This window comes from Prionailurus bengalensis, chromosome C1 (assembly GCF_016509475.1).
Source record: "Prionailurus bengalensis isolate Pbe53 chromosome C1, Fcat_Pben_1.1_paternal_pri, whole genome shotgun sequence".
Classification (NCBI taxonomy): Eukaryota; Metazoa; Chordata; class Mammalia; order Carnivora; family Felidae; genus Prionailurus; species Prionailurus bengalensis.
This window is the reverse complement of record NC_057345.1, coordinates 85625684-85651421: the sequence shown is the minus strand read 5'-3', so window position 1 is coordinate 85651421 and position 25738 is coordinate 85625684. Positions and strand designations below refer to the sequence as shown.

General features: G+C 35.3%; 1 protein-coding gene across 2 annotated transcripts in view; it reads right to left on the bottom strand.

Annotated features, from left to right (window-relative positions):
• Window positions 1-595: 595 nt before the first annotated feature.
• Window positions 596-25738, bottom strand: part of AGL (amylo-alpha-1, 6-glucosidase, 4-alpha-glucanotransferase) — an 86802-nt gene continuing 61659 nt past the window's right edge. For both annotated transcript variants that reach the window (XM_043575655.1, XM_043575656.1), the window contains exons 26-34: window positions 24659-24884; window positions 23311-23422; window positions 15729-15864; window positions 14345-14457; window positions 13200-13411; window positions 11907-12004; window positions 9116-9203; window positions 8867-9000; window positions 596-3446 (exon numbers count right to left, since the gene is read on the bottom strand). In XM_043575655.1, the coding sequence (XP_043431590.1) occupies window positions 3329-3446; window positions 8867-9000; window positions 9116-9203; window positions 11907-12004; window positions 13200-13411; window positions 14345-14457; window positions 15729-15864; window positions 23311-23422; window positions 24659-24884 (1237 nt within the window). In that variant the 3' untranslated portion in view covers window positions 596-3328. The remainder of the gene's footprint in view (window positions 3447-8866; window positions 9001-9115; window positions 9204-11906; window positions 12005-13199; window positions 13412-14344; window positions 14458-15728; window positions 15865-23310; window positions 23423-24658; window positions 24885-25738) is intronic.

Here is a 25738-nt window from a genome sequence, read left to right as displayed (position 1 = left end):
TTAAAAGTGAAACAATCTTTCTGGCCACTGCAGGAAGCACACATCTACATTATATCAATCCTAGCCTATGGTATTTGCCTTTTAGCAAATTGATGAAAGGTAAATAAAAAGTTCATGGTAGAGTAAAAGGTGTCAAGAAGTACCAGGAAAGTGTATAGTTGCTAACCAATCTAATTATATATCAAGAATATGTTTTGGGGTGCCTGGGTGTCTCAGTTGGTTAAGCGCCTGACTTCAGCTCAGGTCATGATCTCACAGTTTGTGAGTTCGAGCCCCACATCACACTCTGTGCTGACAGCTCAGAGCCTGGAGCCTGCTTCAGATTCTGTGTCTCCCTCTCCCTGCGTATGCTCTGTCTCTTAGAAGTAAGTAAAACAAAATTTTAAAATAAGTATGCTTTGCTCCTAATTTCAACTTGGCTAATTAAATACATTGCCAAACAGCCTAAAATTCTTCTTTTTCTTTCTGCCCTCATACATCCTGCAAAAAATAAACACCCAAAAATAAATACCCCAAATAAGCAAGCCCTGAATAAATGGTAGTGGCATCAAAAGATCAGTTAACTGGTAAATAATGGAATGAAAGCAAAATATAGTCCTTTAGAAAATATTTTTATTTTCTTGGCACACAGACATAAAAATGACATTTCTTACTAGATGTAGCAGTTGAAGACATATCAGAAATGGATTACAATTCACATAGGTTTTATTGTCCACAGATACGATGACAGGTCTAATGTTTCCTCAACTATCCTTGAAACATTAAATTATCACAGCATACTGGTTCTACTGGCAAACTTACTTCTCATGTTAAAGAGTAAGATTGATCTGGATTAGTGAGGAACCAAGGCATAGAACCATTGCCGAAACATAATATAATGGTACATCATCCAACATCATTCAGGAATGAAGCATTCTATTTAGATGTTCTTTAGTGAAATGACATTTATGCCTCTAAAGTCTAAAACCATTATTTTAACTACCTTTGATAAAATAATGTCTAACATGCCTTCTTAAACTTTAAAAAAGATCATGCAGGTTATCACAATGTTCTTTCCCTAATATTCCTTATTGGAATATCAACCACTTAATTTTCTAGTACAACATGATATCCTTAAAAATTACTGAGGTGGGGAATTGCCTTACAACCCAGTATGGTTATGTTTTAGAAGTTCTCAACTTGTTTATCTATCTATCTATCTATCTATCTATCTATCTATCTATCTATCTATCTACCTATCCATCCATCCATCCATCCATCCATCCATCCATCCATTCATCCTATTTAATTGTCAACTATTACTTCTTGCTTTTATTAAATACATTGGTTTTCAGTTATTTTTCTTACTATCTTTAATATAGAAGTTAAAGTAGAGCAACATAACTGCATCAACCTTTGATAACTAATGGTTTTCTCTCTCAAGGAATGTCATTCCTTTTAACTGCAAAGCTTAGAGAAAGTTATATATTGAGCAATGAAGAAGGAAGGGAAACTTGGAAATGAATGTATTTATAGACAGTGATCAGATTAATATCACAACTCTCCTTAAATTTCTAGGATTTAATCTGCTTTAGGTTGGGAAACCAAAAAAGCAAGCTAGTTAAAACTATTTCTTTTTATTTTAATTTTTAATGTTTATTTATTTTTGAGAGAGATAGAGAGACAGAGTGTGAGCAGGGGAGGGGCAGAGAGAGTGGGAGACACAGAATCCCAAGCAGGCTCCAGGCTCTGAGCTGTCAGCATGGAGTCGGACATGGAGCTTGAACTCCACAAACCGCGAGATCATGACCTGAGCTGAAGTCGGATGTTCAACCAACTGAGCCACCCAGGCGCCCCTAGTTAAAACTATTTCTAAAGTACAGTCCATTTTGAGGAAGACTGTGCAGTATACATTAAGCTACATGAGCTTTTAAGCATAGGTATTTGATATCTTCTGTATTCATAGATTTTTACTACCTAAAAGTTTTAGTTTACTTTCTTTTCTTATTTTTATTTCTTAATCATACTTAAGATGGTTGGGTATGTTATCTTTAACTGAGAAAAGTATTACTGTACCATTATTTTATTAGCTATAAATATACCACTGAATAATATTAAATAGTGATGAAAGGATTTTTGCAACTATTTTCTTTCAACTAAAAGTATAATGATCTGATTTAAGTGTTTTCTTGAGGCAAAAATAGTAAACAATAAAAAAAATCCATCTAGAGAATAAGTATTATTAAAAAATATTAACTCATATAAATGTTAAAAACCTTTTTTCCTTTTATGACTTTTTGGATTTAAGGTCATGAAAAACTTTTCAAATGATTCTATTGAATTCAAGAGAACTACTAAATTCATATCTGTATTTTTATTATACCAAGATTTTTCTCAGTGCTAAACTTGTCAATGTAGGTTTTAGTTAATAGGAAACTAGTATCTGCTATGATCTATCAATACACTTTTGCACACAAACTAAAAATAATTGTTAAGTTTTAGAAAATTAATATAGCATGTTTTTCTTTAAAGTTCTCATAAATATGCCCAACAATGTGCATTTCGAGAATGTGAACCATCTCATAGTAGGAAACTCGTACTCAAGATTAATTTTACAAAACTATTTTTAGGAAATAAATTCTTAAATGCTTGTGTTTTTTCATATATCCTATGCATCATTAACATAAGCAAATTATGGCATTCATTATATTAAAAACATATTAGTATTCTAGTGAAAAAAAACCACACAGTGAACATCTGTGTTCTGAACATCCTTTCTGAACATAACAGTGTAGGTAGACAATTCCATGAGTCAATATTCAGTTAATATTTATCGAATGCAGTGTAGAAGGTGCTAGGAATAATATAGTAAAAGGTGAGAACATTAGTTAACCACAGCATAATCAATATGTATTATTACTGAAGAAAATATATACCACAATTTGAAGATACTTTTCCATTTCTTTCATTATTACATTCTAATACTTCATTTTCACTTATGTACAAGTGGAAGATTACATGACTTTTCTGTTTCAAACTCTGGATTTCAAACTCTTATTTCTAGGCAATTAAGGAATACTTCATGAATTCAAAAGAACATCCCATTGGTAATGATAGTTTTTCTTCCTGATTCAAATCAAAAGCTACCTCTCTGTACATTAAAAACAAAACAAAAGAAAGGAAAAAGACAAATCACTGTTTTTAAAGTCTTACCTAATTGGGCATCATTATTATATAAATTAGATTTTTAAAATAACTTCAGCCTATGCATATAAACCCTTTATATTATATTTGATCTTGCATTCAATAATACAAGTAATTGCATACTTCATACATATCCATGAATCAGCTATAAGTCATAAAGCGTTTCGAGAATAGTAGCAATTGACCAGGCTTGAGTTTCACAGCTGAAAGGACAGTATTGGCCATTCTCATTGGTCAGTTCAGGAAGTCCTTTCCAAGGGGATCTTAAAGAAAGAAAAGACATTTTATGAGATACAATCTAACACATCTTGTCTGGATTAACAAAATAGGCAATAACTTGGTGGTTTTCCTTGCTAGTACAGAAAAACAATCATATATAGTCATTTGCTACAAAATAAAACAGGATATTCTAAAGATCTATGTATAAAGAATTTAGATTAAAATTATTCTTTGATATTCAGTGTTTGGGATTTAAGACCTTCAAACACAAAGGATTCCTTTTATGTATTAAAAACAGGGGGTGCCTGGGTGGCTCAGTTGGTTGAGTGCCTGACTTCGGCTCAGGTCATGATCTCATGGTTGGTGAGTTTGAGCCCCATATGGGGCTCATTGCTGTCAGTGCAGAGCCTGCTTCAGATCCTCTGTACCCCTGCTCTCAGCCCCTTTCCCCCCCCACCTCTCAAAAATAAACATTAAAAAAAGAAAACAGAAGAAACTATCATTCTAAGCATATACAGAGTGACAAATATCCTCTCAGGTCTAATTTTAGTACTTTCAAATTAAGTTTATGAAATTCAAATTGTAATTATGTAGATTTTGACAAAATTATAAAACTAATATAGAATAATGAAGAAACGCTGAGAGCTATGACTAGGAAAATAGTGCCAATTAAAAACAAATCTGGTGGCACCTGGGTGGCTCAGTCAGTTGAGCATCCAATTCTTGAGTTTGGCTCAGGTCATGATGCCAGAGTTGTGGGATCGAGCCCTGCATCTGGCTTGCACTGAGCAAGGAGCCCGCTTAAGACTGATTCTCTCTCTCCCTCTGCCCCTCTCCCCTGCTTGCATTCTCTCTCTCTCTCAAAAAAAAAAAAAAAAAAAAACCAATATGAATTTCTATACTAATCTCTCATTCTACTGAATAATACAGTTAGTATTTATTATGTTTTAATACTAAGTGACTTATGTACATTATCTCATTTAATGCTCACAGCAACCCTGAAAGGCAAGAACCATAATCATCCGTATTCACAGAGCAGGTAAGAGGTTTAGAGAGGTAAACTAATTATCAGGTCTTATTATCAGAACACAGTATTGTTTCCATATCAAGTTTCTTCTTCTTTTTTCTTTTTTTAACTTTATTTATTTATTTAAGTAACCTCTACACCCAACATGGGGCTTGAACTTACAACCTTGAGATCAAGAGCTGCATGGTCTTGGAACTGAGCCAGCCAGGTGCCCCTCAAATTTATTCTCTTTTAAACAAATGTTTATTTATTTATTGATCGAGAGAGAGAGTGAGAGAAGCAGAGAGGAAAGAGAAAATCCCAAGCAGGCTGCAGCTGTCAGCTCAGAGCCCAACGACGGGGCTTGATCTCATGAACTGTGAGATCATGAACTGAGCAGAAATCAAGACTCAGATGCTCAACTAACTAAGCCACCCAGGTATCCCTCAGTTTTATTCTTAATTTTAGTGTAATCTCTTAAACATGAAACATAAAGTTAAAAAATCCAGAATTCTGTATTGTTTCATTTTTAAAGTTGGGTTATGGGAATGTGTTTGTTTCACCATTATAACATTGTAACTCATGGCTGTGTGAAGAGTGTATGTTACATTATACTCTTCTGTAGGCATTAAATTTTTCATAAGTATGGAAACATAATTCCCTTAAGTAAATATGGAGACAGTTTGGATAATAACTAATAATAATAACACCAGCTATGTACCATATTTAAAAAGCCATCACAGAGAAGTACAAAATATAGAAACTTGCTTCCAAGTGTTCAAGTTTCTTCCGAGTAAAATGCCAAATTACTTAAGTTAGGTACCAGGGTATCTGTAATAGGCTGAACTGTGTCCTCCTCAAAATTCATATGTTGAAGTCCCAACCCTCAGTACCTTAGAATGTAAACTTATTTGGACATGGGGTTCTTACAGATGTAATTGGTTAAGATGAGGTCACACTGGAATAGGATGGGCCCCCAATCCAATTTGACTGGTGTCCTTAGAGAAATTTGGACCAAGCGATGCACACAGAGAGAAAGTCATGTGAAGATTGGAGTTATGCTACCACAAGCCAAGGAATTACCAGAAGCTGGGAAAGAGGGCTGGGAGAGATCCTTCCCTAGCATCTTCAGAGGGAGCATGGCCCTAGTAACACCTTGATTTCAAACTTCTGGCCTCTAGAACTGTGAGGCAATAAAGTTCCTTATTTAAGCTTTTCACTTTGTAGTGCTTTGTCATGGCAGACTCAGCAAACTAATACAGTATTGAAATTAAACAAAACAAGCTAATAGAACCAATAATATACTGCTCACAATTGTTATGTGGAACCAGAACATGGAACATATACATACTGGTATAAAGAAGTCTTCTTTTCCTTCCTTTCTGAAAGAAATTCATTCCTCAAGTCATTAGGTGGGACAAAGGAGGTCAGTGACCACAACTGGGGGGGAGAGGACATAAGGGTAGCAGGAACAGCACAGGGTGGGATGCCAGAGCCTGAAGGGTATGAAGAAGTTCATACCAAGGGTGGGAATGGCCCAGAGCCCAGATGGTGCAAGAGGGGGCATCCGCACATAAGTGTGGTCTAGTGTGGGACTGTCAGGCCCAAAAAGGACAAAAGGTCACCTATGTCTTGGGGCAAGCAGGGTGAGCCGAGTCCCCATGGTAGTGGATAGCACAGTGTGGAGAGTAGGTTACTCATGGCCCCAAGATCAAGAGTCGCATGCTCTTCTGACTCAGCCGGCTGGGTGCCCCTGGATAGCATAAGGTTTTTTATGAAAAGAAGAAAGCAACAATTTCAAATATTATAGGAATGTCAAAGAAGGGAACTGAAAGGAAGTCATGGGATCTGGGAACCTGAAAGAATCTTGTTGAGTGGCTTCACCAGAGTGGTGAGGGCAAAACAAAAGCCAGACTGAAGGTGGAAAGGGGTCAGAAAGCAAAAGGATTGAGGCTGCTCCTATAGGAAGTGAGCTGAAAAGAAAACAGAATGATAGGACAGGGCTAGAGGCAGGAACAGTATGAAAGCACTTTATTTTAGGATGGGCTGATCTTTCTAGATTAAGAAGGAAGGATCAAGTGGAATACCAAGAAAGGATAATTACTGGAGCAAAGTCAGGACACAGGTGGGAGGGATGGGATCACAGGTAAAGTAGAAAAGTGATCCCTGCAGTGTAAGATACTCTTACTTTTCATGGACAAAAGGGGAAAAAAAAGAGAAAATAGATGCAAACAATGAGAAATACTGTGGCAACAATGAGAAATACTGTGGCAATAACTGGGGCAACAAAGGATAGAATTATAAGAATGTTCACATCACACAGATTCAGTCTCAGTTTCTAGATGAGGTACAAGAATTCTGGCAGGATTGGGTTTTCTGTGACTACATCCAAGCTAATAAAAACAAACTGAAAAAAAAAAGAAAGCTTGACACGACATTCATGGTGATGATGGAAGTCCCTCATGCTCTTGTAATAAAGGAGAGAACATTAATGTTGTTTATGCATAATAATTCTGAGCAATAAGCTGTATATATACAGCCATACCTTGTTTTACTGAGCTTTGCTTTACCGCACTTTGTAGACGCTATTTTTTACAAATTGAAGGTTTGTGGCAACCCAGCATCAAGCAAGTCTACTGGCACCATTTTTTCCAACAGCATTTGCTCACTTGGTATCTGTGTAACATTTCGGTATGTCACACAATATTTCAAACTTATTCATTATTCTTGTATTTGTTATGGTGATCTGTGGTCAGTGATTATGACTTGCTGAAAGCTCAGATGATAATCAGCATATTTTAGCAATAAAATATTAAATTTTTTTAACGTTTATTTTTGAGAGTGAGAGAGAGTGGGGGAGGGGCAGAGAGGGAAAGACAGAATCTGAAGCAGGCTCCAGGCTTTGAGTTGTCAGCACAGAGCCTGACACGGGGCTCAAACTCACGAACCGAACTGCGAGATCAGGACTTGAGCCGAAGTCAGATGCTTAACTGACTGAGCCACCCAGGCACCCCAGCAATAAATTTTTAAAAAAATTTTTTTTAAGGTTTATTCATTTCTCAGAGACAGAGAGACAGAGTGTGAGTGAGGGAGGGGCAGAGAGAGACAGAGGGAGACACAGAATCTGAAACACGCTTCAGGCTCTGAGCTGTCAGCACAGATTCCGATGCAGGGCTTGAACTCATGGACTGCAAGATCATGACCTGAGCTGAAGTTGGACGCTTAACCGACTGAGCCACCCAGGTGCCCCAATAAAATATTTTTAACTTAAGGTATGTACATTGTTTTTTTTAGACATTATGTTATTGCATATTTAATGACTACTGTACAGTATAAATGTAACTTTGACATTCACTGGGAAACCAAAAAATTCATTTGACTTCCTTTATTGTGATTTTTGCTTTATTGAGGTGGTCTGGAACTGAACCCACACCATCTCTGAGGCATACCTGTATTTAGGTTTAATCTAGAATTTGGGAAATTAAGCTAGCTTTCAACTATCTTTGTATCATCTTATAAAGACACATAACTCTGACACTATTTATCTCCAATAATTCGGACAAAGGAGGTGACAAATGGGTTTGAGATAACAGTCAAAAGACCAACCTTGATACTTTAATTATAATAAGTATAATAAGTATAATAAATATAAAAACATGTTTACTTATTTATCAAGAGAGACAGAAGGAGGGGCAGAGAGAGAAGGAGAGGCAGAGAAAGAGGGAAGAGAGAATCTGTCAGTGCAGAGCCTGACACGGGGCTCGATCCCATGAACCATGAGAGCATGACCTGAGCCAAAATCAAGAGTCAAATGCTTAACCAACTGAGCCACCCAGGTGCCCCTATAATAAAGCATTTCTGAAAATTATTTATTGATATATCTTTATTTTTTAATTTTAAGTTATTCTGATTTTATTTATTTTTTCAAATTATTCTAAATTTAAAAAGTTTTAACATACAGTGTTACATTAGTTTCAGGTGTACAACATAATGACCCAGAAATTCTATACATTTCTTGGGTGCTCATGAGGATAAGTGTACTCTAATTCTCTTTATCTATTTCACCCATCCCTCTACCTACCTCCCCTCTGGCAACCACATAAATCTTTAAATCAGCTAACTCAAAATGCCCAGGCTGAGAACTTTTAGTTTTTTTTATTTATTCTGTTCTAACCATACCCAAAAATATCCATGAAATTTAAAAAATCAGACTATTTGACATGTATAAATCACACAATATCAAGTCTTCAAATCAAAATAAATAACAACCTAAAATAATTAAAAGAAGGTGAAATTACATCATTGAATTTGTCATGTTAAATAAGAGTAAAGCTTTCAGATTTCATTGGGGTACCTAGAGTATACAGAAACTAATTCTAGGAGCTGTTTTTTTTTACCTAATATCTAATAAATTGACTAAATACTGTTATGGGAATTACATGCTGCCCAACAGCTTACCTCTCAAGATGAACATAATGCCGGGAAAGAACATTTTTAACCAAAAACACAGTCTTTGCATTAGCCTCTGGACCCATCAATTTGGAAAAATATAATTTTGCACGAAGAAAATAGCCAACTGGCCATAGCCACTCCTAAAAAAGATGATTTAAAAGTAAAGGAAAAAAAAAAAAGAGCTGTGAATATTTATAAAGTTATTTGAAAAATAACTTAAGCTGAAAATTCTGAAAAGAGAAATGAAATTCTTACAGGTCCTTGGTGATAATTGAAACCTTTAGCAAGATTGTAGTTGTCATTGTCTAAAGCGTTGTCATAAATACCACAGTAAACCATATCACTGCAAAATTATTGAAATTTAGGTTAGAAAAAGATCAGACATTACATAAGAAAGATTTTTCAATAGCAGAGGTAAAAGAAATAATCAAGTTATTTTGTCTTCCAAATCTATTAACCTTAGATTAGTATATACTGGGCTCAGAATGTCTTTTTTTTACAACTCATTTTAAAAGATTTATTTGTTTGTTTATTTATTTATTTTTAAGTAAACTCTCTGCTCACCATGGGGCTTGAACTCACAACCCCAAGATCAAGAGTCACATTCTCTACTGATTAAGCCCAGCCAGGCACCCCCAGAACACTTTAATACTGTGTGAGGGAATGATTAACAAATACTTACTGGCTAATACAAAAAAATATAAAGTATTCAGGTATCTTGCCTTCAAGGAGTTAGTCTAACACTAAATATTGGTTAAATTCAATTATTTCACTAAGCTTCTAATACACTTATTATAATTAAAATATATACAAAATAAATTAACAAACATTAAAAAGATTTTATTAAATATAATATAAATATTATATATTGGAAAGATTGTTTTTAAAAAATTTTTTTAACAATTATTTATTTTTGAGGGGGGTGGATAGAGCATGAGTGGGGTAGGGGCAGAAAGGGAGGGAGACACAAAATCCGAACGAGGTTCCAAGCTCTGAGCTGTCAGCACGGAGCCCAATGTGGGGCTCGAACTCACACTTAACCGATGAGCCACCCAGGTACCCTGGAAAGATTGTTTTTTAAACTTCTCCAGTAAGTTAAAGTAATTAAAATTAGTACATTATCATTACAAATAGTAATTAAAATTAGTACATTAAAAGTACTAATTAAAAAGTAATTAAATTTAGTACATTATCATTACAAATAGTAACCAAATGGACACAGAAAATTTATACACAGTTATAAACTAAACAAAGTATTACAAGCTTATTGTGACAAATACAAGATAGTTATCTATACTCAGTTTAATTATTACTTTTCTTTTTTTTTTCTTTTAGTGAGAGACAGAACTTGCCACCTGAGTAAGCTTATTTATTTATTTACTTATTTCAAATGAGTAGGCTTTAACTGTGGGTTTTAGTCTTGATCATTGGTTTCTAACACGTCTGAAAATGTGGAGAACACTTCAGAATATGGATAAGCATACACACAAAAAGTCTGCATCTCAAGATTGAAATGAGTACATAGTAAATTAGGAAAATTCTACAAAGGTGAGGGTATTATATAGAAATGGAACTCTGTCACCTATTGATATAGAAAGCAAATTAATTTTGGGCATCAGACTTTAAAGGAAAATCACAGAAGACAAACAGGGAGGCCATTAGAAACTCAAGAAGAAACAAAAGTTGGAAAAGAAATGTAAAATGGCATAAACACATAATCATAAAGTAAAAACAAAATCGGTTATTGGTTAAAATAAAAATAGTGGGGTAATTACACAGAAAGGATGGAAATGGTTGGTGGTGAGGATAGAGTTAAGTCCTCATCTGTTAACACAAGAAATAACCAAATAGTGTCTAATATTTAAAAAAAAAATCAAGAAACAGGGGCACCTGGGTGGCTCAGTCAGTTAAGCATCCGACTTTGGCTCAGGTCATGATCTTAGAGTTTGTGAGTTCAAGCCCCGTGTTGGGCTCTGTGCTGACAGCTCAGAGCCTGGAGCCTGTTTCAGATGCTGTGTATCTCCATCTCTTGGCCTCTCCCCTGCTCATGTTCTGTGTCTTTCAATAATAAATAAATGTTAAAAAAAATTTTTTTTTAAATAAAAAAATCAAGAAACAACTGCATACACACATTACTTAGTAATATGGGAGCAGGGATGCCTGGGTGGCTCAGTCGGTTGAATGTCTGACTCCTGATTTCGGCTCAGGTCATGATTTTGCATTTTGTGAGATCGAGCCCCGAGTTGGGCTCTGTGCTGACAATGCAGAGCCTGCTTGGGATTCTCTCTCTCTGCCCCTCCACCACTCACACTTGCTCTCTCTCTCTCAAAATAAATAAACTAATCAAAAATTAAAAAAAAAAAGAAATATGGAAGGAACTGCTAGGGGTAATAACTTGGAAAATTTTAAAGGCTGTCTTTGAGGAGACAATATGTCTATACTTCCAATGTTCACAATAATCATGTATTACTTTTACAATCAGAAAAAGTAAACATTAGGAAATATTCATGACATATTAGTTTTATAAACATAAAACTTATTGATTATTAAATATAGGACAAGCATGTGAACACTGATGTTTAATGAAGATACAGATGGTGTTCTTAAAAACTCAGTTTGAATACAATTTTAGAGTTTACTGACAAGCAAAAAAATTATGGTTGATGCAATATAAACATCAACAACAACATTCTTTTTTTTTTTTTTTTTTTTAACGTTTTTTTATTTTTGAGAGAGACAGAGACAGAATGCAAGTGGGTTGGGACAGAGAGAGGGCGGCACAGAATCCAAAGCGGGCTCCAGGCTCCGGGCTGTCAGCACAGAGCCTGACGCAGGGGTCGAATTCACAAGCTGTGAGATCATGACCTGAGCGGAAGTCGGATGCTCAACTGACTGAGCCACCCAGGCGCCCCAACAACAACATTCTTAATACTTACACTCCAACGTACTTGGGGTTCCAAAGTTTTCATGCCAAGATTAAATATAAATATAATTATATATTAAATATAATATGAATAATATTCTTAATATTTATACTCCAACTTACTCTGGATCCAAAGTTTTCATGCCAAGGGGACCAAGCAATTTTTTTTCTGCAATCTCCAAAGCTTTCCATGCTTTTTCTGCAGTAAAGAGCTCAGGAGCCTAATGAATATCAAAAGTGAATATTCAAACTTTTTAAGATCACAAAAGAATTAGTTTCCACCCACAGTGGAACATAAACTATTCATAAACTCAGAAATGAAAACGGTTTAAAAATACAGTGTGCGTCAGAACTCATTTCAAGTGCAGAAGCTTAACCGGATCTAATGCTATGGGGCTGATGTGGGTGCGTTGCTCTTGGCCTTAGAAGTGAGCAAAGCTGTTAGATGTGATTATTTCCTTGTGTCATTTTAAGAAAGTTATGAGCTCCAAAAGGAAGCTGCCTCAGCTACAATGAAGGCAGAACACACTTAAACCCATCTAATTCATTTTTCAGGATGTTTGCAATAGCTTCCTTTAAGTATATCTGGTAGTCATTTTTTGCTTTTGGGGTCATAGTAAAATACAGAATGACTTACACTCTAACAGCACAAGTAAATGTACTTGTGATATGGAGGAGAGAAAACACTGGTGGCTAAGAATCTGCATTTATTGTAATGGTTAAATGAAATCAAATGCACATTGAGTAGAAGCTATCTTTATGTACCTTTGCATTTTTTATTCTTTTTTTGCAGCTTTTATTCTACTATAATTTATAGTTCCATGTTTAGTGCTTTTTTTGACAAGGTGGAGACAGCTATGTAGTCATGGAAGAACACATACCCTCTCTATTTTACTGTTCTTACAGTTTATTTTTAGACTAAGAGGTAAAATAGAGTCTAGAATTCTAGAGTGAATTGCAGCAATACAACAAGGAAACAGAATATGAGTCGAAGCAACTTTCATTAGTTCACCAGTCTAGATCTTTTCAGTTTGTATGCTGAGGCACTCACTGGTCACAGCACAGGTGTGCCCAAATACGGATGCCATCAGCTTTCAAGTTGGGCGGGGCCTGGGGCTAACTGAAGCAGTTGGATCTGGCATGATCAACCTAATCAATTTTGACCAATGTACTGTATAAATATCGCTATTTTCTATGTGTGCTATGATAAGAAAAACATTGGTAAGCACTCCATTAGTCATCATCTATTATTTTCTGTTTTTTGATACCGAATGTCATAGGTTAAGGATGGTATAAAACTAGCTAGTAAACAATATACTTTTTGGCAACTACATGAATTTGAAAACAAATGGGAATAAAGAACTAAATACACTCTACCACAACGTTTTTGAAATTTGAAAGTGGCAATTCACTTACTACAACCATTGCTATGGTGAAATTAGGCCTGAGCTGATAGTCACACCACGGGCTTGAAGCTCCATAGCTATCTTTGTATATGCCACGTTTGTGAACCAGATTAGGATGCTTTTCGTTAGAATCTGAAGGGTCTTCTGACACATAAAATAGCTTTTCGAAGTTGTCTTGTATTTTTCTGTTCCACTCATCGTATGAGATTGTCACAACCTTTCCTGAAACATGATAAAAGATTTGGCAGTTTTTTAAGCATTCAAAGAAATCCATACATTTAGTTACAGCCAAAGAGTAATATTTAGGGAATAAATTACCCACTTCTTACAACTGTCAGGGTCTTTTGATAAAAGATTTGGCAGTTTTTAAGCATTCAAAGAAATCCATACATTTAGTTACAGCCAAAGAGTAATATTTAGGGAATAAATGACCCACTTCTTACAACTGTCAGGGTCTTTTGAAGGACTCTAGCTTGAAATTAAAATTATCTTTTGTTATATTACCAAAAAGAATTAGACTCCAGTAAATGATCCCTGATTTGTCTTTGTATCACTCTTAACGTGTTTGATAAAGTTACATTTACTGTGCACTTGGAATGAGGCTACTCTGAATTGAGAAGTGCCAGAAGTGTAAATATACACTGGATTTCACAGAAAATACTCTCCCCACAAAAGAATGTAAAATGGCTCATGAATAATTTCATACTTATTACATGTTGAAATAATATTTAGCACATATTGAGTTAATAATGTATATTATCATAATTAGTTTCACCTGTTTTTTATTTTACTTTAATGTGAGTACTAGAAAATTTAAAATTATATTTCTTTTGGACAGATAGCTCTAGAAAAAGAGATGTAAAGATTTCATAAGTGTTCACAAAAATGCAACTTGCTCACAGTCACATTAAGGAAAAGAAAGCATAATAAGGCAATTAACTATGATGTTTTTCATATCTCAGTTCAAAGTTGCTATAAAAATATGGTTAGTAACCAGGTTTGTTACAATTTCATAGTAGGAAATTAATGTTCTTTCTTTCCTCTTAATCTTAAGAGTTTTCTAATATTAGTTCATTGAGTCAAATGATGATTATGTAGATTAAGAGTATAGACTGTACATTTGAAGTTTCTTCTTAAATAAAATGCACAGCTTACCATGTCTTCTTATGGTGACTTCATGATAAGGGAAAATTCTTTTTTTGGATAATTCCAGCAACCAACGGACGGTAGATTTACTCAGGCCCACAATTTCCACAGCAGACCCATCTCTAAAATTAAAATAAATTTTACTCTGTGGGTTGGAGTCATTTAAGCACTACTTAAATGGCATTCAATAAATAATTCTGATGAATTGTATAATTAATGTTATAAAAACAACTATGAAAAGCCCCTCACTTTATTGAAATGTATACTGCATACATAAGAAATCTCTCCTCTAATTATTTTGCCATTGCTTACCTACTTAACAATTAAAAAAAGTTCCGTGAAGTGGAATGGTGATTATGGAGTTAAAGAAAATGGCAGCTGGAAAAGGCAGGGAATGCATCAGAGAATATTGAAACAGAGTACCAAAGACAGAAAACATGGGATAGAAGGACTGGAGAAAGCCAGGGAAAGTATACTTAGTAATTTGAAAGTGTGTTTTTTTTTTTGTTTTTTTGGTTTTTTTTAGAGAGTTAGAGAGAGAGAGAGAGAGAGAGAGAGAGAGAGAGAGAGAGAGAGAGAAAGCAAGCACAAGTTGGGGAACAGGGCAGAGGGAGGAGGGAGAGAGAGAATCTTAAGCAGGCTCCATGCCCAGCACAGAGCCCGAAGCGGGGCTTGTGACTTTGGGATCATGACCTAAGCTGAAATCAAGAGTTGGATGTTCAATCGACTGAGCCACGCAAGTGCCCCTGAAAGCTCATTTTTAAGGAAAATGAAAGCGAAGTATGAGACCTAATAACGTACCGAAATAAACATGCTTTAAAAAGAGTTTGCAAAGCATATAACAATAGCTATAATTAAATGATTTTTTTCACAGTTCTGACTGAAGATAAATTTTAGAATAAGAAAAGAGTTTCTCAGACTTGATACTATATTAAGCATTTAAAACCATAAAAAGAAATAATGGGAGAAAAGACAAAAAAAATTAGGAGGATAAAAGGTTCAGAAATTAAAAGTATTTCAAAAAGGACTGGGTAATGGGGTGTTTTCTATATGCATGAAAGATGGGCATCATGAAATGTTTACAATGAAAGCATTTTAGGTTAAGATCTTAACCATAGAGATAACGAATCATAATAATAACGAATCACTCCTTTGAGGTGCTTGTCGGGAATCACCCCATGAGAACTCCCTGAAAAGAACAGACAGCTTTCCTTGATGACTTGTAATAAGAGAGTTGCGTGTGTGTGCTGTGGGAGAGGAGGGAGTGGATGAAGGGAGGGAGATTTTGACCGATTTAATATGAAGACTTCGTGGTTAATAGAATAAAAGATTCCGTAAGTATGTGGTTTTAAAAAGGGTATAATTATATATGCACAATACAAATAAATACTACCTTGGAGTGGCTGGGATTCCTCTGTTTCTGGCTCTGTCACTTTCTCCCATTTTATCCATCCATGTGCCGCAATTTAAGCGATTTCCTCCATAAACAAATCCTGTTTCTTCGTCAACACCTGCAGTTATATTGAAGCCTAGAAAAGCAAAATAAAACATTTATAAAATCTGAAAGGAATACAACAAACTAGGATAACTACTCTGGAGAGCACTGTGCTAATGCCTTAAAAGCTGAAGACATGTATGTTCTACCACAGAGTAGTTTCACTTCTAGACACAGACTTTAGAGAAATCTTTACCCATGTGCATATGAAGGTATGCACAAGGATATTCAATGCAACACTGTATTAGCAAGAAAATAAATAACTGCTGAGCAGAGAAGTGAATAAACACTGTGGTTTATTCATACAGTGTAAAACTCTCTATACCATTTCAAATTAATGAACTAGATTTACATGAATCATAATGTGCAAAACCCCAAAACAAAATGATTGAGCAAACAAGTTGCAACAGGATATGCATAAGATACCTTTTCTTAAAAGTTTAAAATATAGACAGTACTAATATATATATTCATATAGGTCTATATGACTATGTCTAATATGATAATATTTAAAACATATAGTTATGTGTATATATTATAGTCTGAATACATATATAATGTATAATATACTGAATACATACTATATAATATACTGAATATATACTACATAATACATATGTAATTTACACATACTCAAACACAAACTCATAAAATTCAAAACATAAATGGAAATAATAAACCCTGATTCTATCATAGTCATTAATTATAGAGAGGGAGGGAAGAGAGAGAGAGATGAAGCTCTACATACAATTCTGATGGTTTATTTTCAACACAAAACAGAAAGATCTGAAGAAAATATGATCAAATGTTAATATCTGCCTAATTTTATTTCTAGGTTTCAAGGTGTAATTTATATTTTTCTCTAACTGGAATGTTTTACAATTAAATCTAAAAATTAAAATAATTCAGAGATATCACAAAAAATGTTCTTTTAAGTATAAAATCTATATCTATTTAGTGTCCTAACTGAAAGATAAAAAAGTATCAGTGATTTTTACCAGTTCAATCATGTATACAATTTGTATGTTACCACCACAAACAATAAATTAACTAAATGAGGTTTTAACTACTTTTTTTTTTTTTTTTTTTTGAGAGAGCTTGAGTGAGTGAGGGGCAGAGAGGGGGAGAGAGAGAGAATCCCACAAGGGGCAGAGAGAGAGGGAGAGAGAGAGAATCCCGAAGCAGGGCTCCAGCTCACCTGATATGGGGCTTAAACTCACCCGATATGGGCCAGGACCTGAGCCAAAGTTGGATGCTTAACTGACTGAGCCACCCAGGCGTCCCTAACTACTGTTAAAAATGTAATTTAGAACATGCAAGAAGGAATATAAGTTTTTGAGTTTATGTCAAAATTTGCCAATGACTTAGTGAGTTATCCGAAATAGCTGAAATAGATCACTTAAAAAGATGGTCATTTTACAGTAAAAACAATAGTGTTTAAAAAAAGAGCAACAAGAGTCCATAATCCTATTACCCTAAGAAAAACTATTACATTTATGTATTCCTTTCTAATCTTTTCACAGAATAGTAATATTTTCATAAATAAATCCAACTATTTTTCATGTATTAGATTCAACACCCATATAGTTCTTAATATTCAAATAATATTACACAAATTATAAAAATTATAATCATTACAAATTATTGAATTTTTCATTCAAGTAAATGTAAACAGGGGCGCCTGGGTAGCTCAGTGATCCACAGTTCATGAGATCTCAACAGTTCATGTGATCTCACAGTTCATGGGATCAAGTCCCATGTGGGGATTCTCTCCTCCTGTCTGCCCCTCCCCCTCTCATACACACATTCTCTCTCTCAAACATCAAAACAAAACAAATGAAGTCAATTTAAACATTTCCTCTTAGACATAATTATTTTATTCTTTTCTGTGATTATAAGCAAAGTTATGATCAGTATCATGTAATATGGACTTTTTGTGTTTTAGGTTATTTCATAGACTAGATTCCCAGAAATGGAATACATTTATGAACAAAAACATGTGAATATTTTGTATCTCATAAAATATATGTGGATCTCTCTCTCTCTCTCCAAGTTGCTTTTGAAGAAGAATGAGTCAATTTGCAATACCATCAGTAGTATCTGAATATCTCTCAAAACTAAAATCTATTATTTGTTACTGTTTGCTATGGATTGAATTGTGTAAATGCCCAAATTCATATGTTGAAATCTTAACCCCAGTACATCAGAATGTGACTTTATTTGCACACAGGAATTTAAAAAGTTAATCACATTTGGGGCACCTGGGTGGCTTAGTCGATTAAGCGTCCGACTTTGGCTCAGGTCATGATTTCAGTTTGTGAGTTCGAGCCCTGCATTAGGCTCTGTGCTGACACCTCAGAGCCTGGAACCTGCTTTGGATTCTGTGTCTCCTTCTCTCTCTGCCCCTCCCCCACTTGTGCTCTGTCTCTGTCTCTCAAAAATAAATAAATGTAAAAACAAATTTTTTTAAAAAAAGTTAATCACATTAAAATAAGGGCATTAGCCTGGGCTTTAATCCAATTTGACCAGTATCCTTATAAGATGAGGAATTTTGTGCACAGACAATGCACAGAAGGAAGCTGATGTGAAGATACAGGGAGAACACCATGTAACCATGAATATGGCCATCTACAAGCCATGGAGAAAGACCTGGAACAGATCCTTCTTTCATAGACCGAAGGTTGAGTCAACCCTGCCAACACCTAAATTTTGGACTTCTAGCCTCTAGGACTGATAGACAATATATTTCTGTCATTTAAGCCACCCAGTGTGTGGTACTTTGTTATCCTAGTCCCAGCAAATGAATACATTGGTTTTTTTGCTAATAATAAACAGTAGACTTATAGAACTCACTATGTGCCATGTACTGCTCTAAGTGCTTTAACATACATATTTCATTGAATCCTCGTATCAACCTTAGGGGGTAGGTGCTGCTATTATCTCCCTTTTACAAATGTAGAAGAGAGAGGCAAAGAGAAGTTAAAACTTATCCAAGGGAACACAGCTAGAAAATGAGCAGAGATGGGATTTTTAAGATAGCAAGTCTGCGTCTAGCATTGGCGCTTTCATTCACGCTCTGTTGTCTCATGATAATTTAGTGGAGGAAAAATGGTGACCAACTTTAATATGAATTTGTTTGAGTGCCGGTAAGACTGACTGACTGCTTATCTCATGTTTATTAATGGACTATCCATGTCCTTGGGCAAACTACTTGTCTGCCTCCCCTTCTTATTTCCTGAACTGTGAGCTAGGGATAGAGGTACTAGCCTCTGGAAAATGTTTGCAAAGTAATACACAAAGGCAAGGAGGCTTTTAACTTATCTGATATTAAATATATGACAATAATTGGATATTAAATACATGGCAATAATTGGATAATCAATGGTTAGTGATTTTCCTCTCAGAGATTTAGTGGAGCAAGAGAAACATACACAAAAAGGTACAGGGGTTAAAATAACTGTAAAAGGACAGGTTGCTTCAAATGTACAAAAAAAGTAACAAAGAAATCATATTTTTGTAGTTCCTGATGAAATGGCAAAATATCCCAGGCTATGGGATCTCTCCCCAAAATCACCCCTAGAGAAACTACAGAACTGAATGTGAGGTACTGATTTGAAAAATTCACATAATTTTTGGGAGAAACTGACAAAAACAAGTGAAACCTGACCAGCCACTCTTGGGCTTTCACTCTATCTAGGCTTTTAATGTTGTTGTGTTATAAGCTAACGAGATTGCCTCTTTTCAGAGCTGTATGGAGTTACTACTAATCAAGGGAACATGAGCTTATTGAGAAGAAGAAAACATTAGATACCAGATGAATCTAACCACTCTAAAAGGAAAAGAAGCAGGGTGCCTGTCTGGCTCAATTGGTAGAGTGTGGGACTTTTGATCTTGGGGTTGTGAGTTCAAGCCTCATTTTGGGTAAGACATTACTTAAAAATAAAACCTTTAAGGGGTGCCTGGGTGCCTAGGTCGGTTAAGCGTCCGACTCTTGATTTCAGCTCAGGTCATGATCTCATGGTTCGTGAGTTTGAGCCCAGTGTCTGGATTTGTGCTGACAGCATGGAACCTACTTGAGATTCTCTCTTTCCCCCTCTCTCTGTGCTCCTACCCCACTCTATCTCTCTCTCTTTCAAAAATAAAATAAACATTCAAAAAAATTAAAAAGAAAAAAGAAAAACACTTGAAGATAGTGTTCACATCACAATAAAAACAACTATAGCAACTTATAGATCATTTTTTACTAGGCACTATTCTGAGAGGTTTCATAAGTAACAAATAAATGAGATTAACTCATTGAACTAACTCAAATAAATAAATTTGAAGGATGTTGTAGGAGATATGGAAAGAAAAGATGATCAAATTGCACATAAAAGTTTACTGCTGTAGAATATATGAGGACCCCTTGAAATCAACAAGAAAAATACAGGAATGCTAAAAGAAAGATAAAGGCAAAGAACATGAAAGAACAGTTTATAGAAAAGGAAACTTTCTAAAAAGGATATTAACATATGAATAATACTCAAATTCACCAGTGATAGGAGAATCACAAGTAACAACAATTACATGTTGCTTTACACCCATGAGATTAGTGGACAATGCGGGTGGGCACAGAAGAAGCCACTTTGTCAGTGGGAATACAGACTGGCATAATAATTATGGAAATAAATTTGGTAGTACTTAATCAAAGAGCATAAGAGTATAGTATATATAGCTCTGATACAGCAATGCTAAGTGAAATAAGCCAGACACAAAAGGACAAATACTGCATGATTCCATGTACATGAGGCATGTAGAATAGTCAAATTTACAGAGGCACAAAGTAGAATAGTGGTTATTAGAGATGAGGGAGGAGGGAATAAGGAGTTATTGTTTACTGGGTACAGAGTTTCAGTTTAAGATGATGAAAAGTTCTGGAGATGGATAGTGATGATGGTTTCATAATAACGTGAATGTACTTAAAGCCATTGTACACTTAAAATTATACATTTTATGGTAAAATGCTAAACATGTTATGTGGATTTTGCTACATACACAAGAAACCTCAATAGTGGAAAAAACCAACACTCCAATTAAAAAATGGGCAAAAGACACAGACATTTCATCCAAAAGAGATACAAATGGCAAATAAGCACATGAATGGATGTTCAATACCATTGGTCATTAGGGAAATGCAAATTAAAACCACAATGGGTAGTGGTGTACCCAACTATCAGAACAGCTTAAAAAAAGTGATTAACGTCAAATGCTGCTGAGGATGTGGAGAAGCTGGATCTCTCAAGTTTGCGGAAGGGAATGTAAAATGGTACACCACTTTGGAAAAGAGTTTGGCAGTTTCTTATAAAACAAAATCCATACTTACCATATGACCCAATCACATTCTCAGGCATTTGTCCCAGAGAAATAAAAATTTATGTTCATACAAACACCTGTATATAAATGTTCATATTAGCTTTATTTATATTAACCAAAAAATGGAAATAACCAAAATGTCCTTCAACAGATGAATGTTACACCCAGGAAAGAGAATACTACTGAGCAATAAAAAGGAATAAACTACTGATACATGCAACAGCTTGGATGGACCTCAAAGGGAATATGCTTAGTGAAAGAACTTATCTCAAAAATTTACATGCTATATGATTCCACTTATATACATTCTTAAAATGACAAACTACAGACTCTTAATTACAGAGAACAAACTGAGGGTAGATGGGGGGGTAGGGGAGAGGGGAAAATGGGTGAAGGGCATTGAGGAGGGTACTTGTTGGGATGAGCACTGGGTACTGTATATAAGCCAATGTGACAATAAATTATATTAAAAAATAAAAATTAAAAAATTAAAAAATGACAAGACTATAGAGATGCAGAACAGAGTAGTAGTTGCCAGAGACCAGGGACTGTTGGTGTGACTCTTAAGGGGTAGCACAAAGAAGACATTTCTATATATTGATTGTGGTAGCGATTACATGAAGTTACACATGGGGCAAAATTACACAGAGCCATGCACACACATGTACACACACAAATGAGTTAATGTAAGAATGGTGAAAATTGAATATGGTCTAGTTAACAGTATTGAACTAATGTCAGCTTCCCGATTTTGATATTGTATTACAGTAAGATATAGATAAAATAGATAAGATATCCTCATTGGGGTAGCTGGATGAAGGCCTCAGTATACTCTTATGTGTCATTTTTACAGCTTTCTATCAATCTCTAATTCTTTCAAAATTAAAAAGTTAAAATCTACATGCACATAAAGCAGTATATGTTTCACAGAACAATATATAAATATACAGCAAATGTATATGTATTGTATGCCCTGCATGTGTCTTTATATTACTTCCTGTACAGAATGTCTCTAGAGGGAATGGATAATAAAATAAATTGTCATTAGCCTTGCATTGGCTGATGATGATAGTGTGCCATAAAAATAGGAACATGATAAACTTAAAAGAGGTTAAAAACGTAGGTCTATTTTAACTCTGTAGACAAAGCTTTTTACAAAAAGAATCTTATAAGAGCCTAAGTTACAGAGAAAGATTGTGGACAAAATCCTAGCTCTGCCACTTAGTAGCTGTGTGACTCTGGGCAAGCTACTCTGCTTCGGTCATCTTATCAATACACCTGGGAACAGTATAATGCATCCCCAATGTTCTTGGGAGTGTTAAATGGGAATAACATAGGTAAAGTAGTTAGCACAATGCCCAGCACATAGTAAGCCCTCATTTATTATGCTTATAAATGCAACCACCAAAATTACCTTTTAAATTGGCTGGCAAAAAGATACAAAATTAAAAAGATATAAAATTTTATCTTTCCTCTAGAAACTAAAACTAAACCGGTGAGATCAGGAACTGTGTTAATCTTTCTCATTGTTGTATTTTGAAGTTTCACACACAAATAAAATATTTGTCAAATACATGAACAATTAGGGGCTCCTGGGTGGCTCAGTCAGTTAAGCGTATGACTCTTGGTTTCAGCTCATGTTACGATCTCACAGTTTGTGGGATAGAGCCCCACAATGGGCTTTGTGCTGACAATGCGGAATCTGCTTGGGATTCTCTCTCTCTCTCTCTCTCTCTCTCTCTCTCTCTCTCTCTCTCTCTCTCTCCTTCTCTCTCTCTCTCTCCTGCTCTCTCTCTCTCTTAAAACAAACAAACTTAGGGGCGCCTGGGTGGCGCAGCCGGTTAAGCGTCCGACTTCAGCCAGGTCACGATCTCGCGGTCCGGGAGTTCGAGCCCCGCGTCAGGCTCTGGGCTGATGGCTCGGAGCCTGGAGCCTGTTTCCGATTCTGTGTCTCCCTCTCTCTCTGCCCCTCCCCCGTTCATGCTCTGTCTCTCTCTGTCCCCAAAATAAATAAAAACGTTAAAAAAAAAGTTAAAAAAAAAAACAAACAAACTTAAAAAAATACATGAACAATTACAAGGTTTAATTCCACCTCATCAGTAAATCTTTACTATGTAAAGTTATGTACCTTCATCCTTCATGTTTCGATCTATCTGTGGCCCAGCATTCCTTTCTCGGAACTGTATGCCCTGCATATGTCTTTGCATTACTTCCTGTATTACTTCAAACAATGGCTGATCCTGTTTGAGATACAATGGATGTTATTTTTGTTAGAAACTGCATTTTTCTTACCTTTTCCCAAATCCCACAACTGTAGTTTTGTGAAAACATATTTTCCTCTGGAAGAGAAATGGGGTGGGACTGGGGAAGGAAGCTCCTATATCCCACATTAAACAGTCAGCCTCTGGCATATGAATATTTAACATACTGTAGTTTCAACTATTCATGTCTGTGATATGAAATAGTTTGTAATTTTGCTGACACATGAAAATGAATCTTGTGAGTTTGTATAGTTTCTGTTCAAGTGAACTGTGCAGATAATAAATGTATCTAGCTTCTACAGAAGCTACAGAAATCTAAATTGGCATTGCTGTTTTTACACATCCACATATATAGTAACAGGGATAAATTACATGGTAAAGTGACACTTTAGGTAAAAACTTTTTTTGACAAATGTTCTTTGAATATTTCATGACAAAAATTTCATGGGGGCACAGATGTCTGCTAACTTTAAGATGTTTTAGAAGTTCTCCACAATCACATACCAAACAAACTATAATATAAAGGTGGATCAGAAATGGCAAAAGTACATAATCTTTGTACATTATTGACTGGGAAGAAAACCACTCAAAACGTTTATTTTTTCTGCACTGTTCACAAGGTGAGGGCATTGTGGTTTGGTGATCAGGCTCTCCGCAACCTTGTTCACCCTTTCCACTATCTCTTATTACCTTGCAGGTGCCCTACACAAAAAGTCAAACTAGACTGAGCAGCATGTCCTAAATGTGCTTCAATCCACCCTGCACTTTATTTTTCCTTTCATCTTTGATGTTTTCTCACAACTTCCCTCATCTCTGCTGAAATCCTACTCCCCTTTTAAGGTTCAGTTGAGGTGAAATTTTAGCTACTTTATGAAGTCCTCACTAAGAACCAACTACCTATTAGATTCTCTCTCTCTCTCTTTTATGCATGGCATTTCCTATACACCTTTTTTGTAATGACCATAATATGTATATGTTATCTTTTCTACCATGTTGCAAGTTCCTTCCTTGAACTTGAAGTTTGAACTTGCACTTGAAGATAAGAAGCAGTCTTATCACTGCAATCTTTCAAAGTCCTAGCAGGTGCTAAACAAATACCAATACTTGAATTCTTCAGATCTGGATTCTTAATTACATGCACTTTTATATTTTATACACTTTTACAGCTAGAAGTCATTTTTCGGGAAAAAGAAATTATTTTAAGATGATTTTTACCATTGTGCCAGCAGACAAAGGAGCAGAATCATCTGTAGGATACATTCTGGAAACTGGGCACTTGAGAATGTCTAGGCCATTGGGAACGAATTTACAATAATCCTGAACACACTGTAGCCACCACCACACGGCATCCCGGCAATTGTATCTGGCATAAATTCCTTCGCCCAGGAGATTAGGAATGAGACCGTGTCTCAGGGTACCAGCAAATGCTAAAATAATATTCCTAAAACAACAGAATTAGGTGGATCATTTGATATGAAAACAATCAGTTAAAAATTTTTAAGTCCCTTTTTGTGACTACTATTCCTGCCCTTCTTTGAAATTTCATGGAGAAGTGGCCATAATATGATACATCAAGCACTGAATTAAAGGCCAGAAACCTTGATCCTAGCCCTGGCTTTTTCTCTGACAATCTTACCTTCTCTGGGATAGTTTTTTTTATCTGTGGATTTAGGGATTGGACTGGGTGTTTTTTAGGGCCCCTCATATCTCTAGATTCTACTTTTGAAATCTGTGGTATTTCAAAATCTAAGTAACTATGAAATGAACTTTATTATTTTAATAGCAGATATGAAGAGCAGAGCAAATATGTAAGAAAATAAATGAGTAAAAGTTGACCTTGAAAATCACGATTTATTTTCAAAAACTGGTAGAGAATACATCTTTTAAAGTATTATTGTACTGTCATATACCAAATGACGACTTCGTAAGATGGCATATTGCATTCTAAAATCTAAGACATAAGAAATAAGAAGACTGAGGTTTAAAACCTAGCATTGCCATCTGTATGACCTAGGAAAAGTCATTTAAAATGTCTGGCCTCAGTGCTTTTTGCCTAAACCATTTGGAAATTTAATTAGTTTTGTGTCTCAGTTTAATGCCTGTCTCTTAAATAATAGTGCAATAAAAATCCTTCTTATATCCTGCAGCACAAAAGTGTTAGTATGGATAGTGACAGTTCCAATTAATAAAAGGTCAGAATGCAGCAATCTTAGCCATCCAGAACAATGTCACACACTTGAAAGTTGAATACAAAGACTTCTGTCCATGAATGTCTCTGCAGAAGGAGGAAGTAGA